Here is a 19,478-nt window from a genome sequence, read left to right on the forward strand (position 1 = left end):
AATCAGCAATCAGGTAGGTGGTTTTTTTTTTTTTTTCAGCGCGAGCAGGGGGAAATTTAAAAAAACAAGCACGTGTTCTGCTTGGGCCAATATTTACTCGCCCGGGGGTTAAATCCACACGCCCCTAGTTCTAAGGATTGTCTGTGTCAGGGCCCCTATCAGTGGGATACATGCAAACGAGACTGCAGCGATCTCCACATTAACGCTTCTTCGTGCTAATGACAGTTATAGCACAATTGCTGTTATAGCACTTTTTTTGCATTACCGCTCCCAGAATTCCCTTGACGTCTCCTTGCTGCTTAGTGGCTCTTCGTTCCAAGGGAGGGCATGGACATCATTTGATATACATTTCAGCTTCATCTTTCATCCTGCCATTTTGTTCTATCCCAGTACGCAAGGATTTTCTATAGTAACACTTTGAAAGATGCAAGTTTAGAAGGGGAATGGAGGAACATAGAAATTCCTTTAAAAATGTTATATTTTAATTAGAGGCGCTTGCACTTTTGTACCATATTTGGATACATCTGGTCATAATATCATTTGCTCTCATCCCTTAACCTCTCCTGCAAACACTTCTTATATTGCTCCCTGCAGCCAAGTACCTTTAACACCAGCAAAGCGACAGTGGCTAAATGGTGTGATCTCCACCTAATATCAGGAGTTGTGACATTTGGAGACTGAGCAAAGGACCCAAGAGATGCACCAAATAGGCAGCATGAGATTAGAGTCTAAATAGACTAGCAGTACGTATTGTGTCTATGGGCAGGTTACAGGATTTGATAGCTGTACCAGCAGTGTGTCAGTCTAGAAATCCATCCGCAGAGCCCAGGTGATCTAAAGTTGTTTGTGTAGGCGTCTCCGAATAAATACAGTTGACTGAGGGAGTTGGGGTTGACGTCAACAATTTTCAGCTCCGATTTCCCCAAGGCTCTATAACTGATAGTTTGCAGCTAAAGATGGTAAAGGAATACAGATATACAAAGCCCTATGGAGTTTTAATGCAATAGCATGGGCAACATTGCTTGCTTAATAAAGCTGTAATAAAGCTGATCTGCTCATATACAACCCCAATTCTTGATTTTCACAGATGTGTGGTTAATCGTTGTGGTGAAATCTAAATAGTGAAAACTGATTCAAATCATAATTAATTTTTATGAATGAAGCAAGGCACAAAGAGAAATCGGAGGAATAGTATGTAGAAGAGTCCTAAATGCCTTCATCGTGGGGAAGAGGCACTAAGGTAGATCTATCTATCTCCAGTGCTGGAAGTTGGTTGGCTGCAAGGCCCCTGCTGCTGGGGCAGCCTTCACCCCAATCCCTCCACCCCAGAGGTTGGACCCGCCCAGAACTCAGGCTTCTGTAATCACCAACATGGAAACAGATCCCCCCCCTCCCAGAAGTTGTTGGGGGGTTGTTTTGAGTGGGGGTTGCAATTTCAGTGTTGAAGTGATAAAGTGGGAGATGGGAGGTTGAGTGAGAGGGGGTGAGAGGAAAAAGGGAGAGGAGTGAGCAGGAGGGAGAGCAGCAGGGGGTGTGAGAGGGGAAGTGAGTTATTTTCTTGCTTATTCAGCCATATAAGAGTGCCCGATTACAACTTTCTCATCTTAGTTGAGGGGTAAGAGTGAGATAGGGGGCGGAAAGAGGGGGGCAGCGAGTGGAGGGAGAGAATGATGGGGGGTGGGGGGGAGTGATAAGGAGAGTAGGTGAGAGCGAGGAGTGTGAGATATGGGGTTTGCAAGGCCGCCATCCTGCTTATTATTAATTACTGGTAAAGACAACGGACGTTTGGTAGAATATCATGTATTGTTGTTGGACTGCGTGTGCTCTGAAAACACATGCCTTTCATAGAAGTCATTATATCTCATATTGCCACAAAAACAATGCATATTAATTGAGGTTACACACTTAAAAACGTTAGCTACCTTTGCGTCATCATTTAGAACCCTGGAAGTATCAGGTTGCACGCTTTAAAAACAAATGTGTGTGCGCACGCATTCTGGTGGGTCTTGAAGATGGGAAAGGGGAACTCGTCAGATAGTGGGTGGAAGACGGTAGGGCGCAGAATCAGAAAAAGACTTCAGGTGGCAAGGAGCAGTGGAAATGTGCAGGACAGAGAGGGAGAATAAAGCAGGCAATGAAAGCAGAAATACAGTATATGCGGAACAAGAATGAAACACATGGAAGGAGAGGAGACATTGTAGGCGATACAGCATTTAATGGAAAACCAGGCAAGGGATCAGAGGTGAGAAAAAGAGATAGATGTCAGTTCGAAGCAAAGTTTTATGAAGATTGTAGAGAGATATGGAGCAGAAAGTTTAGGTAACAAAGCTTTATAGTTGTCAAGATGGGTTGTTAGAGAAATCTTAATCTGGCCAATTCATGAACTGAACTTGGACCACCTTACTGTAACCCTTGTGCAATTCTCCAGTAGTTTTCTATTCCGGGGGAAATATTTGTGTATAATTATTATTGTGATTTCTCCATTAAACATTTTTTATATTCTGAAAGAACAAAAAAAAAAAACCACCCACATACAGAAGGCAGAAATGGTGTCACATGGTTATGTGGTCTCACCCTCTTACAGCGCTAATAAATGTTCGGAAGCAGGATGGGCCTTTATGAATTTGTGTTTATGGAAAAGTAGAACTGAAGAGAAGTTGATTCCAAAAGGTCAGGCGTACACTTCATTTGCTCCCGAAACCAGGGCGAGTTTTATTCATCAGACTGGGACACCGACCCTTTAAGCAGTATTTGCAATATGGTGACAAACAGAAAATAACCTTGGCCTTATGTGGCTGCAACATAAAAAGGATCCTAATTTTCAAGGCAGTAGACTAGCTCCACTGTGCTTCAATAACAATCTACCATGTGGTTGAAACATATATATTATATGCAAACAAGATACCTTTGCTGCCTCCGGCTCTCTCCCCTCTCAGCCTGGCCCGGCTTCTCTCTCTGAGAGCCACCTGCAGCCAGAGCCTAGCAATATATGACTTCTGACTGGTTGCTGGTGAGCCTTCAGCCCCCTCTGCCTTTCCCCCCAATATGTAACATTGTGTGAACATTGGAAGCGGTTATGAACATACATACTTTACGTCTCCGAAGAAAAAACTGGAAGCAAACCAACCTCTTCAAACTTAATGAAGGGTCACCATGAAAAAAACAGCGCTATCAAGAAAAACTAAATCTATAAAATTGTTTCTTATGTTACACCAAGGGTGTCAATATGGAGATTATAGTCAAATTAGGATTGTATGCCAAGTGCTTATCTTCGTTCTTGAGACACTATGCTTCACATAGGTTCCTGTAAAGGAATCACACTGACTAGATACAGATGCATTTTTGTGGAAATAAAAAGTTGTGAATACTGAAAATGTATGTTCTTTATACTGGATTATGGATTAACTAATTACCATTAAACAATGCATTGTATAACCTTCATTGCCATTATTAAAAAATAAAAAATAATCATCCTAGTCCTACTTCAGGCCATTAGCACCTAAATCATGAATTGGTGATGTGTGAGCCCTGAGCCTATCAGATGGAAAATGTAAATCAGATTACAAGGTTTGTATTTAAGGAACATAAAAAAAATATGTCCTACATGCACCATTTTAATAAAATAATAAGACTTATTCAGTCTGATGTCATACTTTCTACTCAATTCAATGGATTCCATTGTAAAAGCCTCACTAGGTGTTTTCAAACTTCCCAAACCAGTTTCCATACCGGCCAAAGACTGAATTCAGATCAGCTGTGTAATAATGATCCAGTCCTAGTTTTGCATAACCCCTTTGCTGACTTGTTAGCATTGTTTATATAACCAGAGTAAGATCTGATGTTGAGGATCATTATTAATACTATTTACCTGGACGTAATTGGGATGTAGGCCTATGTCTTATCTAATGGCCTGAGGTTACTGGGGTAGTTGTTACTGAATTGTATCTATAGCCTCAAACTCAGACATTCTGAAGGTGTTTCAAACAAATGTCGTGTAAATGCATTGGAAGAAGTGCTCAATTAAGGGGAAAAAAAACAAACACCTCTATTGAAATTAAATGCACTATTATACTGAGAGCAAGGTTTTAAAATGAAGATGTAATTGATTTTTATTTGCAGTTGGTTTTCTTTTAAGTGAGTAATTTAATTGTATCCACAGAATCCGTTTTGATTGTTGGGATCTATTTGCTAAGGCACCGCACATTACGGTACATACAGGGCGAGTAAGGGAAATAAGTGTATATATTTTTGAACAAGGGACATCTTTTTGGGATATGCTACATAGAGTAGCTGCGGTATACTTGAAATGTATATAGTTCCTGTAGTGGGTAACAGTATATTTGCCATGTTATAGGTTTTAAATGTTTAACAAAGACTACATTTGAGTGCGGTTTATGCCAGCGTCCAGTGTTTCTAACACTGCCTGCCAACCTGAATCTCTCTGAACAACGCCTCTTAATTATTAATTAAATTGGGGAATTTCTGGCTGTGGATATAAGTATTCATTACAAAAGTAACCCTAAGTACAAATGCAGAGTACTCAGGAATACACCTTTAAAAGTTATTTTTTTCCCCAATCAGGCGTTAGTGAAGGATGCTGGGAAAAAACGCATAGGAAAATTCCATATGTAATGCAATAATGGTCATAGGCTATATTAGCATTTTCCATGGGGCAATATTTTTTTTACAGATAAACCTTCTGTTTCTAGCATTGTGGAAACAGCGACATATTGTAGGACTTCCATAGTGTGTTCCCTTAATTCGGCCAATATAAAAAAAAATATATATCAATGAGTCAAATGAGATGGGAAAGTTAATGGCAGATGTCTTCATTAAGAGAAGATGGACTATTTTAAATCAACAAAAACAAAAAGGAAGTTAACCCCCAGCCCAATAAAACATCTTCCCTGGCACGAGGTGCTATGCAAAGTTTTCCAGAGATTCAATGTCACCGTTTTTCTCAGCAAGGCTCTTTTGAAGTCCTGTTATCACACACGGCGACACTGAAGAAGCATTGTCTTGTATGGGCTCAGACTCTGGTAGAGGTTCAGCCGGTGCTGTGCCATCACCATAGGGAGACCCAGCACTGGGCAGACTGCATGTCGTAGTGAGGGCCAGCTCGTCAGAGCTATCGTCAAAATGTAAACCGTCCAGAATTCCCGTGGCGGCATCCAGGTGTCCGTTGCTTGAAGATAAATCATAAACTTTGGAATATGGTTCAGCACCTTCTCCACTTAGCAGGTCTATGGTGCTGGCTGTTGCAGATGTTGCTGGGGACTGGCTGGACACAGGGATTGCGGAATCAATGCAGTGGTTTTTAATAGACAGGAAAGTATTACTGTCATCATCGCAGGAGATATCCTCTACCATTGGTGTTTCGCTGCCACTATCAATGGTGATGATGAGCGGGGAAGCGGCCGGAGAACTGACTGTGTGTTCCCTCCTGTGTTTTTTCTTGTGCTTCTTTTTCTTCTTTTTCTTATGGTGCTTTGTGCCCTCCCCTGCTTTACCTTCATACACTATTTCCACACTGGGGCTCCGTGTCTTCTTCAATTTCGAATTTGGCTCACTGGATGAAAAGCTGATTGACTCATTTTTGTAACCCCCTATGTACCTAGCTGGCGAGGTCTTGCCTACCTGAGTACTATCCTCTTTTTCCTTGCCCATGTCTGTTTCCTGATGGCTCTCTTCCTTCTCCTGGTTCTCTAGATGGCGAGTTTTATATTTCCTCTTCCCGCTGGGCTTGTCTGAATGGGTGCGCTCAGTCCCAGATGTATTCATACAACTGCTGGAACGACTCCTTGACCGGTATCGGTCATGGCGGTACTGTTTGCTAGCGATGTATCCCCTTTCTCGCCTTCGGTCTTTGCTCTCAGAGTAAGACTGTATGCTGTAGTCTGGGCTGGAAGAAGGCCTAGAATAAAGACCCCTACCATGTGTCCGTCTCTTATAGGACTGCTCATAGCCATCTCTGTCCCGGTTTTTGCTATAATAAGTGTACTTCCACTGATACGTACTGCGGTATTTGTCAGCAGGAAAGCTATGGTCACTGTCATGACTCCGTGACCTGCCTCTGCTGCGGTTACGGCTTCTAGAGCTGGATCCGTCCTTTTCTCTGGAGCTTTCACTGGTCAGCGACACAGTCCTGCTTCTCCAGGACAAGCTCCTGTCTCTGCTTCTGGATCTCTTCCTTTCCCTCCAGCCTTTGTGCCCACTCTTCTCTGGACTTCTGGTTCTTGGCCTGTCCTTGCTGTGACATCTCCTTCGATTGTTATGGCCCCCATTGCGAGACGAGCGAGAGTAGCAATCTGAACTCCTTGACCTTGCCCTCCATCGTGAAATGTCATAGCTGCTGCGCAAGCTTCCTTGATCTTTCCTGGCTTTAATAACGCTCCGAGAAGAAAAATCCACTGGCCTTTTCCCCTTCGCTTTCTTTTTAGAATGTCCCTGTTTGTCAGATGAGGTCCTATCTTTATAGCTACTTTTGAGAGCACACTTCTCTTTGAGAAGGATGGATGAACCAGGGGAAGAGGACCTTCTCAGCCCACTAGTGTCACTCAGCAAAGTGAATGGCTTAAAGAGTGACTTTTTTGTGTCTTCACTCTTTGCCTCACACAGGTAGCTTTCTGAGTCTGAAGACAGCTCAACCAGTTCTGGGGTCCTTTCAGCGAGAGGCTTAACATAGCCCACTATGACACAGTCATCTGATGGAAAGGCGCTGTCCTGTATCTTTGCAGCAGGTTCCATTTTTAGGTCCACCTGGGCTGCTGCCTCGCTAATAGAGGGCTCTTCATCTGAGCTTTCCAAGCTATCCAGGGTAGTTGACACAGTAGCGGTAGCTTGCTCTGTTGAGTAGGAAGGTCCCGGTGTCTCATCGTCCCATGGAGTCTGGCTGAGTCCAAGAGCAGAAGAGGGAGCATCTGGCTCCCAAGCATCTGGCTCGTCAGGTGATATAGTGATGATGGACGACTCTGAACGGCTTCCTTCCTCGTATGATGGGGCAGGGCAGTCATAATTGGCATGCTGGTCGTACGCCTCGACATTGTAGGGGCAGCGGGCGAAGTTGATAAACTCATGCAGGAAGTGGTCGGTGCGGTGCAGCAGAAATGGCCTGAGGTCCTCCACAAAGGCTTGGCTCTCCATGTCGTAGCGTGCCACATTGCTCATGATGATGTGCTGCACTATGTTGACGAGGGAACCGTGGCTGCCGAATAGGACAGTCAGCTCCCTCTTCAGCCACGGTATGAGGCGGTGGAGGCAGGCAGGATTTCGTCGAAAGAACTCCGCAGAGATATCCCGGTAGCGGCCTCCATCCTGGATGTTTCTGACGCGTACTCCGGAGCGATACAGAGCCCTCCTGAAGTTGATAAGCTCCTGCTCTTGGATCTGTCTCATGAACCGCCCCTCTGCACTGGCCTGTCTCCTGGAGGTCAGCCTCCGTATCATCTGATGAATATCACCGCCCCTTTGCAGTGACGTCTGATTTGAAATCCCTTCAAAAAGAATTCCGTTGTCTGGAGGTGTGTACGTCCTACGAGAGGACGAGGATGTCAGGGGATGGATGGGTACGCGGCAGTCCCTGCTCAAGGTGGTGCGATACCGAAACCGATGCCCATCAAGGCTGCCAAAGGAACCATTCATTGTGGGTCTCAGAATGTATTCCTTGAAGTCATCTTCGGCCCGTACGCTGTGGAAGATTGAGTGGAAGGGCTGCTTACACAGGGGGCACTCGGCTTTGTTTTTTGCCCACTCTTGAATGCAGCTAAAGCAGAACCTGTGCAGGCATCGGTCCAGGTGAGACATGTTATCAAACCTGTCCAGGCAAATGGGGCACTTGGAGTCTGGGGAAGCATCCGCTGGCGTACTGTGGCTTTGCAATTTACTTGTACCAGCCTTTGGCGAAAAACTGCCATCCACCGTGAATTCCTCAGTTGATGACGCCATCATCTATGAAAATAAGTATAAAAGATACTTTATTAAAAGATCCAGTCCTGCCTACTCACTACAAAAAATATTCATGTTAATATATACTTGCAGATCTTATTAAAATGTTTGTGAATGCATCTGCCCATGTAACTACTCTACTCTAGACTGTGTATATGAAATTCGATAGAGATGGGGGGGGGGGGAGAGGGAGGAAAGGCGACACATGGGGAAAAGGGGGAAGAGAGAGAGAGAGAGAGAGCGTGCGAGAGGGAGGAGACAGAGCGAGATATAGAGTTAGAGAGAGAGATAGAGAGAGATACACACATCTATATCTCATGATGAAAAAAAGAAGGCAAATTAAAAAAAATGTAAATTTAGCGGCATTTTTTCCACACACAACAGTTGCCTACCTTTCTTCATCATGTTATGTATATCTACAAATTGATTAAAAACAAAAAGGTTGTAGTAGTATGTGCACCCCAAAGGAGGTCTTTTTTTGCGCCCTCAACACACACACATTCTTATCACACTGCCTCAAAGTGGCGATGGGTGTTCATAAAGATGTATAGTGACACTTGTGCAGGTAGGTTTAACCATACTATTAAACAATACAATACAATACAATACAGATAAATGTAAGGTTATGCATTTGGGATGCAAGAATAAACTGGCGACTTACACATTAAATGGGGAAACATTGGGGAAATCCTTGATGGAGAAGGATTTAGGAGTGCTTGTAGACAGCAGGCTTATTAATAGTGCCCAAAGTCATGCAGTAGCTGCAAAGGCAAACAAGATCTTATCTTGCATCAAACGCGCAATGGATGGAAGGGAAGTAAACATAATTATGCCCCTTTACAAAGCATTAGTAAGACCACACCTTGAGTATGGAGTAACATTTTGGGCACCCCTCCTTAGAAAAGACATTTTGGAACTAGAGAAAGTGCAGAGAAGAGCCACCAAATTAATAAAGGGGATGGAGAATCTAACTTATGGGGAGAGGCTAGCTAAATTAGATTTATTTACATTAGAAAAGAGGCATCGAAGAGGGGATATGATAGCTATATACAAATATATTCGGGGACAGTACAAGGAGCTTTCAAATGAACTATTCATCCCACGGGCAGTACAAAGGACTTGGGGCCATCCCTTAAGATTGGAGGAAAGGAGATTTCACCAGCAACAAATGAAAAGGTTCTTTACAGTGAGAGCAGTTAAAATGTGGAATTCATTACCCATGGAGACTGTGATGGCAGATACAATAGATTTGTTCAAAAAAAAAAGGTTGGACATTTTTTTTTTTTAGAAAGGAAAGGTATACAGGTATATATTAAATAAGTAAACACGGGAAGTATGTAGATCCAGGGATTAATCCGATTGCCAATTCTTGGAGTCAGGAAGGAATTTATTTTTCCCCTTAATGGTTTTTTTTGTTTACCTTCCTCTGGATCAATGAGTAAGTATAGATATAGGATAAAGTATCTGTTGTCTAAATTTAGCACAGATTGAACTTGATGGACGTACGTCTTTTTTCAACCTCATCTACTATGTAACTATATAAGTCTGAGTGCTTCCAATAGGGGTTCCTGTGTTCTTTTGTGTGTCTGATAGTTTCTGTCCCCTTAGCACCGCCAGTCCTGTTGATTATATAGGGATATTTTCTGGCCTGGGACATCTGGTTGCGGTGATATGGTGAAGAAGACTATTGAAGATAACAAAAGCTTAAAGACAAAGTGGCAACTTATGGTTGGGAAGTATAAGGATTGCTCAACATGGCTGCCGAGGGAGGAAGTTAGCCTCATTCCGGATCTGTACAGCACCTCCCAACATGGCCGCCGAGGCAGGAAGTCGGCCTCAGTCTGGAATGACTGCCTGCACCCTTTATAAGGCCTCATATTACCCTCCACTCCTTGCCTGTCCAACGTTCTGCTAACCCTGTTCCCTGCTAGAAGCTTTGTCCTGCCTGTCTTGCTCTTTGTCTATCATTGACGACCTCGCAACTGTGACCCCTTCTACTCTGCTTTCTCCAGCCCTGACCCCGGAACAGTGACCACGTTTATCCTGCCTTCTCCTGGCCTCGGACCTTACTACTACTCTACCTCTTCAGGATTTGAATCCTAGGTACATGTCGGTCTTTACTCTCCACCTCTGCCTAGCGGGTCTGTCTCCTGGACAGTACACAGCGACGTAAGCGACCGTAACAGGAAGAAGCAAATCATTGCACTCAAACAAGATGATGGATAAACAATAAAAGACTGTGCACTTATCATAAAGAGAGTTGAGCTCTTCTACATTAAATCATACACAAAGAGTGGGCATAATCCAGCAGATGACAAGAAGATGTACCATCCGTCTTTCCAGAAGAAGTAGTAAAAGCAGTAACATCCATGAAAAATAGAAAAGGCTCCTGAAATCTTGAAAGAAGTTGGGGAAGTAGTAGAAAAAAATCCTTGAAAAACAGGAAAATTCTAGAGCAATGGAGCAATACCATAATTATCCTCATCGACAAGGAGGGGGGAAAAAAAACAAAAAATAAAAAAAAAAACTCATTAACTACAGACCAATCAGTCTACTTCCAATCACTTACAAGATGTTGTACAAAGATATACACTAATCGACTACAACAGACACTGGACGTTGCCTAGCCTAGAGAATAAGTGGGATTGGCAGAGGATACAACTCAGTGGACCACATCCAAGTGATTTCCTGAAGTAATGAATAAGATCTACAGTATCTTAGAATTCATAGAATACGAAAAAGCGTTTGATTCTGTCTACGCCTCAGCGGTCCTAGATGCATTAAGACAAAATGTTGAAGAAACGTTCATTGATGTTACAAAGAACATTTACGAGAATGCCACATTAACCATTAGATTGCATGGAAAACCACAAAAAAAGACAGGACACCAAATTTGATATATATATATATATATAATCAAAAAATAAATAGATGATACCGTTCTGTGGCTAACGAAATGCTTTTATTTGTGCGAGCTTTCGAGATATACTGATCTCTTCTTCCGGCGATGTTACAATGAATGAAGCAAGGATAACTTAAAAACAGTGTCTCTTGGAATGTTATCTGAGCTGGTCCTTCCCCCGTTGTGTATGAGATTTATGGCTGGAGGTGTCAAAGGGTAACTGAAAGCAAGTGAAGAAAGAGTGTGTATGTGTATCAGTGTGAATAAAAATGAATGGAGAGCCCACAGTATAAACTGTGCTCTACACAAGGTGTGTGTGGAGTGAGAGGGGATATAAATGGTGTGGGTGGGTGTGGAAATGTGAGAGTTAGTAGCACAACTAAAAGTGTGTGTGGATACTATGTGGTCCCTTTTGGTGTATAGGGATGGAAAAATAAGGAGTATAGGTACTGTTCGGGACACTTAGCAGTGGCCTAAACAGAGATCGAAATTTTATGAGTCATTACTGACACTAGCGAACTCTCTTCCCATGAGCGCTAAAGGCCATGTATGTACATACTGTGCTATATGTATGCACACACAGCTGTCTCTCACACATACCTATACTCCTTATTTTTCCATCCCTATACACCAAAAGGGACCACATAGTATCCACACACACTTTTAGTTGTGCTACTAACTCTCACATTTCCACACCCACCCACACCATTTATATCCCCTCTCACTCCACACACACCTTGTGTAGAGCACAGTTTATACTGTGGGCTCTCCATTCATTTTTATTCACACTGATACACATACACACTCTTTCTTCACTTGCTTTCAGTTACACTTTGACACCTCCAGCCATAAATCTCATACACAACGGGGGAAGGACCAGCTCAGATAACATTCCAAGAGACACTGTTTTTTAAGTTATCCTTGCTTCATTCATTGTAACATCGCCGGAAGAAGAGATCAGTGTATCTCGAAAGCTCGCACAAATAAAAGCATTTCGTTAGCCACAGAACGGTATCATCTATTTATTTTTTGATTATTGAAGCTCGGCTAACACGGTACTGATACCTCATATATATATATATATATATATAAATATATATGTGTTCGACAAACCTATACATTTGCACGCCCCGGGCGAGTGGACTTAACATCGTGGCGAGCTCCTATTGGCTCAAGCAGCACATGTGTGGTACTAGGTGGCGAGTAGATTTTTTGGTGATTTGTCGACCACTGTATGTATGCATGCATGTATGCATGTATGCATGTATGCATGTATGCATGTATGCATGTATGCATGTATATATATATATATATATATATATATATGTATGTATGTGTATATATGTATATATATATATATAAACCATAATACTGAGTTAAGTTATGGTGAGTAAAAAAAGTGACAAAAACCCTACACAGGAAAGCAAATATATATATATATATATATATATATATATATATATACACACACACATATACACATACATATATATATATATATATATATATATATATATATATATATATATATATATATATATATATATATATATATATATATATATATATATATATATATATATACAGGCATACCCCGCTTTAAGGACACTCACTTTAAGTACACTCGCGAGTAAGTACATTTCGCTCAATAGGCAAATGGCAGCTCACGCATGCGCCTGTCAGCACGTCCTGAACAGCAATATCGGCTCCCTACCTGTACCGAAGCTGTGCGCAAGTGGGGAGACTATAGAGCCTGTTACACATGCGTTATTTACATCAGTTATGCATATATATGACGATTGCAGTACAGTACATTAATCAATAAGTGGGGAAAAGGTAGTGCTTCACTTTAAGTACATTTTCACTTTACATACATGCTCCGGTCCCATTGCGTACGTTAATGCGGGGTATGCCTGTATACACATACATATACATATATATATACACATACATATATATATATATATATATATATATATATATATATATATATATATATACATATACACATATATATACACACACATACATATACATATACATACATATATACTGATAGTTTAATATAACACAAAAATAACAAGACAGTGAAAACAAAATGGAGTCTGCAATAATGTGCAGAGCTGCACCAAAAAGCAGGATAACCAGGATAAGCTGCAAGTAACTGCAGTGCTAAATGCAACAGCAATAAATAGCAAGGGACAAAGATGGGAGGGATTGCATTTGTAAGGCCGCGACTATAAAGGGGTGCGTGCGCGACAGAACGCATGACGTCACGCACGCCTGTCGCTCGCGCGAAACATGCACGTCGCGCACCATAGGGAGGCATGGCAGACATCTCCACAAGGGTCATCCACTCAGCGGAAACATCTATCCCTAAACTTGAGGTCCCAGTAGCAAATCACAAGCTCGAAGAACACAGGTCCTGCAGCGATCAGCGGAGGAGAAAGGAGTGAACCGGCAGCCAAGTCCCAGTGGGAAGTTCTCATTCCAATTAGCAGGCGATTATACTTTTTTTTAAAGCTTTGGGAATATACATACATATGTTTTTATTACTTTCATTTATAAATGATTTTATGCTATTTTTGTGACCCAATGTTTGTTTTGTTGTGTGACAGAGTCCCCGGAGGGGCGGGTAGCCGGGCGCACTTCACTGCAGCTGATGTTAAGCTCTGTACGTGAAAAATACTAGAAGTCAAAAGCTAAAAATATTCGGGGACTTACATCGAAATGTATTGTATTTAACGCAGTAGAATCTACCTACCTAGACGACTAGCTGAAGGCAGAAAGGGTGTTTCCCCTGAGTATGATAGGATCTAAGGAAATTCTTAGACACGGCACTGTGATTGGTAGACACAAGTCAGGTGACACGCCCATCGGGCAAAAAAACTATTTAGTCTGTCTGCTCAGAACGCTGCCGCTCCATCGCGCGCACTATGGGCGCCATAATTGGGTTACATTGCTTTGTTCCGGTGGCGCGCACCGTCGCGGCCACTATAATCGCAGCCTAAGAAACAAGGCAATATTTCAAGGGAACCTGCCACTGTGCCTCAAGAAAAAGTTTCCAACCAGTGTAGTCTGCCCGTGCTCACGTACGGATGTGAAACTTGCACCCAAAATGCGAAGATCATTCAGAAGTTTCAGGCAACAAAGAACTATGGAGAGATGTGTAAAATGTATTATCCAAAGAGACAGGAAACAGAATGAATGGGTTCAGAACCAAACAAAAGTCTGTGAAGTATCACACGGGTGAAGAAATTCAATGTATTTTATTTATTTATAAAATGTTAGGCAGTAATACATTGAGACTAACAGTACCTCTCGTTTTCAAATATGTCCTGGGCACAGAGCTGTGATGACAGATATACATGGTTACAAATACATGGTTACATTAGGCTGTGTCCATAGAGCCTCAGCTCGCCTGCCCGGTCAGCAGCGATCCCATGGACTGGCAGATGAGCCAGCGTGTGCAATCGGGAGGCGGGAAGAGGCGGGGCACCTACGTCAATTCATGGCGCCGTGACGTTGACGCCGCTTTGCTGTGATTGGAGGTTTTCAGCCGACAGCGCGCTGAAAAACAGCATTGGCTGTCGGCTGAAAAACCCAACTCCTCAGCACGCCTGCGGACACTCGCGTGAGCCCCCTCTAAAGACATCCTCATTGCGGATGCCGGGGCTCAGCGCGGAGAGTCCGCCACGGCTCAGCGCTGCCTGTCCTTCCATGGATGCAGCCTTAGGTGAAATGGCAGTGGGCCCGACATATTGCAAGAAAAATTTACCATCATTGGACAAAAATGGTACTCGACTGGACTCCAAGTGAGATTAAAAAATCAAAAATTATGACCAAAAGATGGGAGGATAAAATCAGAATTTTTGGGGGAGCAACGGGGAGAAGAAAAGGCAACCAAAGTACCTGGAAGATCCTAGCAAGGGCCTTCATCCAGCAGTGGATCGACAAAGGATGGAGGAGATACACACACGCTAATGTGTATTCTTGGGGTGTTACAACTGGTGGAGGAGGAATTGTGTGGCTTTAAACAAAACAAACTATTAATTACAATTACGCCTACACAACATGTGTACATAACCTCTTCAGTGCTGAAATGGGGTTAATGTCAGCTTCTCGCAGCAAAGACCTCATTACATTTTACGTTGTGTGCATTGTATGTGTTCTTGTCCTTTCCCCCATATTGTACTGCTCCGCAGAATATGTTGGGGCCATGTAAATAAAAGACAATATTAATAGCAAAAATGGAATGGGGATTATGTACGCGTGGATTTACCAACACTGGGAAAGATTGCCTGCAGTTTAAGCTCAGTCACTAGGTGGCTTTCGTACTTACTATGCTCAAATTATATATCATAGAAAGGAAGGCAACACAAATATGATCATCTGAATGATATTTAGAAAACAATTACTGAGTGTTTCCATTCAGCTGAAAATTTCCCGATTCCCTGGACATTTGATCCCTCACTGGGATCAAATTTAAAACCCGGCACATGAGAACTCGAACCCAGAAGCCCATGCGCGATGATGGCAGCAGGGCAGAGCCCTGAACCCGAGGGTGGGGCGTTCCTCACCAGGCCTCCACTCCTCACTGGTACTGGCCATGACTTGGGCATGGCTGCCTGCCACTGAAGTCTGCCGACTGCTCAGACAGCACCACATGGAAGCATAGACAAGGTAGAGATCACCCACGGTCCCCGCACTTGTCACTCCCTCCCCTCCATCACCGGCTGTCCTTCCATGTTCCCCCCACATCTTGTACTGTGTGTCAGTGTATTGTGCCGTGAGGTTATATACTCAGTGTCGGTGTATACACAGAGTATAACCCGACTCTACTATACACGGACAAATAATATACCAGGCTGTATTGGTGCGATGCCAGGTAACCTCTGCAGTACGCAGCAGTTTGTGCGACGCATAATTAGTACTCCACCACCAAATAAATATACCCTACAGTCATAGTCCTGGCTACACCCCATGATATATTTATTATACATCCCCACTATGAGATGGGGCTAGCTAGCCCTTACATGGTACTCACTTTAAGTTAGCCGGTCCCCAGGGGAGACAGCGACTCGCACACTGACTGCAGCAGGTGTATTACCTGCAGAGCAGCGCAGAGTGAAGGTGAATCATACAGAGGCGTTTCGTGTCCTCCTACAAGCTATAACTGCTCTTAAATCTACATATGATTGCATTTTACACATTTTTTTTGGACAGGGACATTTTATCTCTTGACCAGGAAATCTGAAATGTGAAAGTGTAAACACTGCAATCACCCCCATTCTACATGTATTAACTAGTAGAGCATATTCCTAGAGGATGTTTCAATCACAGTGAACCTGTATTATCTGAGAGAATATTCTCTATTTATGGTAAAGAATCTACTGTGATTAATATATGAACATATATCCTATATAAACTTTCTTAAAATGCCATCCAATCTAAATGATTCATTACATTTTGTCCTAGCACAGAAATTACTAGTTTATCATTCCATTTAAAAAAAAAAGAGAAAGAAAATATCATTTCCAGTTATTTCCCCCTTCTAACATATCTGACAAATTCCTAAACAATTGCAATTCCATTTATACAGTTTGTCTTTACTTTCAATGTAAAAACATTCCCCCCCCCCCAGAGTTTCTTAAACCCACAGTGATTGTTAAAACCTGCATTAAGACTTCAATTTGTTAGCTTATTTTCTAAATATTTATCTCCAACAACTAAAACCAGTTAAACAGAATATTTAATTTCAGAAATGGAGTATTTTAATTTGAGAAAAACTGGTCTGTTCTTCTGAAACGTACAAATTAAAAGTAGTGAAATCAGACAGAGATATTTTATTTCAAGAATAGCTCAAAGCTCGAGACAAGATTCTCAAAATCGGGCTAAAATGTTATTACCAAATTCTAGAGTGTATATATATATATATTCTTTAGGAAGGTTCTTGTTTGATTCGACCCCTGAAGAGTTCACTATATCTACTGAACAAAACCTTACCTTAAATCTGTCTTTTAAAGTCTTAGGCAAGAAGACAAGAGAAAGACAGATGATTTAGTCATTTGCCCTCTTCCTTTCATTTATTCTTCTAAAAAAAATAAACATCTGCTTAAGTAGCAGTGTAGTACAACCACCTTGGTCCCCAAGCAGCCGTTTTTTTGGTGCCCACCAGTTTTAATAACCTCACAATCTGGCACTGCAGCTGTCACCACCCCGTGTCACTAGCGGCCCCTGCCCAAGCATGTGGTACAAAGTATATCAAGAAAAAAATTATTTAATCTGCATTAGAATAATATGTAGGGAAATAATTAGGATGTTGTGTCTTAATACTAAACAATTTGCGTAATGTTCTAAATTATTGGACCAAGTCATCACTTTTCATGACATCCTAATTTCACTGACCCGCCTTTTTCGTTGCTCCTATGGAATAAAAATGTTTTAATTCAGTGCTGGATAAAACTAGGCATGTTTTTATGATTTACTGGTGTACGTTTTCCTAAGGGTTTCCCAATAGGCCACTAAATAGACATTTCAATAAAAAGTGGCAGCAAATACCGGTCAGCCTTTTTTCTAAATGGTTCCGTTTGAAATTCACCTCCAGAGTACACAAAAAAATGTCACTCTCAATAAGGCTCTCTGCAACTTGCAAATGACCTAGTAGTGTAACAATACCCACAACCTTGTACAAAATGAAATTGTAACTCTTAACCTCATTGTGCGATTAAATGGAGGGGGTTGGCCTTCATTTCTTTGTAACATCCAGGCTGGACCAAATTCAGATTCGTTTTTGTTTAAGGAAAAAATGAATGAAAAATAGCAATAATTTAATATTGTGGTTCAGAGGTACAAAAAAATTATTCTAATTCAGTGGCTCACTCAAATATTATACGCACTTCAAATAACTATAGTACTATGATGGCATCAAAAAGGAGAATGTGGAGCCACTGAACCATCATTTACTTCTCTTGGGAGATTTACCTAAGAGCTATAAACTCCCTCAGGTAATCTTTACCATCACAACAAGCTGTGAGCAAAACGAAAACCGTCGCCGTATAAAAAACAGGAGTTCAGTTTTTATTCTAAACAATCAACCCACTACCACTAAGGCACAGAGCCGCACAAGAGTACTAAACGTTAGCACAGCTCAGCTCCCATTCAAATAAATAAGCGTAAAGGAGTGCTAAATATTAGCACCCTTTTCTGAATCTGGACCTTAATCTTCAGCACACGCCGTAGCAATAAATGCTCACAACAAATGCATATTAAATTAATTGTTTCAAGTAACTAGAGCCTAGCTCTAGTATTCAACTGGACTGTACCACAAACAGAAGTACCCTTTTTACTGAGCCACTTCTCTCAATTATTGATACATCCCTTGCGATCATGTCAACTATAACCAAGATCAAAACGTTTAATTCAATATGGTACAAGTTATTTACCTGGCGGGTCAGACAAATAAGGCACGTTCAACCGTAAGCTGGATAAATAAGGGACTTTTGATAATATTCTTCTAAATTAGTACTGCTAGTTCCCTATTGTAAAGAGCTTACAAGTTACATGTAAGTTATGTCACGTGTATCATAAAGTGCTATGTACCTGGACGGTGCTATATAAATACAGATATACCTACAGTACAAGTTACTTTTGCTTACAGAGGCACCTGGAGATAAAGGGAATCACACAAAGTTGTCAGGAGCACTGACACTTGGGTTCACCAATGTTACACACCACTAAACTACGCATTAATTTCCAGTACAATGTCATTTGTTCATTGTAGAATCCCCCAAAACTGATTGGGCCCTTAGAAGTTGCCATATTCCGATCAACCCAGCAGTCACTCAACGCCTTTCACAATCTTCTATAAAGCCTTCTCAACATTTACTTCTGTGTTATTCTCTTAAAAGGCTGCAGGCTCTTACCTTTTGGCACAATGGGTCTTCTCCAGCCTTTGCTCTCTCTCAATCTGAGCTACTCAATCTCTCTAATCTATATCCTATTTCCTAGTGACTGCTTCTTCCAAGAGACAGTAATGTCTTCCAGGACAACTGAGTGACATCACTATGGTAGGCACGGAAAGGGACACTGCACGTTCTAGAATGAAGGGCACTCCAGCGTTCTAGAATTCGAACCTGCCCTCCGACAGGGGAAAACCATTGCGTCTTTCTGCCTTTCATACACTCATCTGATTTTCTTCTGATATTGTTATTAACAATAATAATATATATTACCGGATCTGCTGCCTCTTCTCTCCCTTTTGGCTTCCGGCGCCTTGATCGCCTCTCTCTCATGATGAGCCTCTGGTAAATGGGTGATGGGGAGCACGGTCTGCCTATTGGGCTCTTCTTGTGTGTTACACATCCATTGCTCACGATATGCCCCTTTCCTCCTAACCGGCCCGCGTTCCCTTACACAACAAGCCTTTTCTCCTCCCCACCACCCGCATCCAGGAAACTAGAACAGGAAGGGCAAGGCATGCCGGGTGAAAGCCCAAAGGAAGGATAGTGACATCCAGGGGGAGGGTAGCAAAGAGCTTTGTTTACATGTCTGCTGCCTCTCATAGGTCAGGAGGTATAACTGATCCTCTCTAGAGCACTAGATCATCAACAGTCTAATGTTGATATCATTA

The 19,478-nt window shown here is 42.1% G+C and overlaps 1 protein-coding gene across 1 annotated transcript; it reads right to left on the reverse strand.

Moving 5' to 3' along the window:
- Positions 1–2,678: 2,678 nt before the first annotated feature.
- On the reverse strand, positions 2,679–19,341 carry LOC142492415 (E3 ubiquitin-protein ligase Topors-like). Its single transcript, XM_075595060.1, has 2 exons — positions 19,081–19,341; positions 2,679–7,947 (listed from the first exon to the last, which is right to left on the reverse strand). The coding sequence occupies exons 1-2, from the start codon at positions 19,138–19,140 to the stop codon at positions 4,921–4,923; spliced, it is 3,087 nt and encodes a 1,028-aa protein (XP_075451175.1). The 5' UTR covers positions 19,141–19,341; the 3' UTR covers positions 2,679–4,920.
- Positions 19,342–19,478: the final 137 nt, after the last annotated feature.

Source organism: Ascaphus truei, chromosome 1 (assembly GCF_040206685.1).
Source record: "Ascaphus truei isolate aAscTru1 chromosome 1, aAscTru1.hap1, whole genome shotgun sequence".
NCBI lineage: Eukaryota > Metazoa > Chordata > Amphibia > Anura > Ascaphidae > Ascaphus > Ascaphus truei.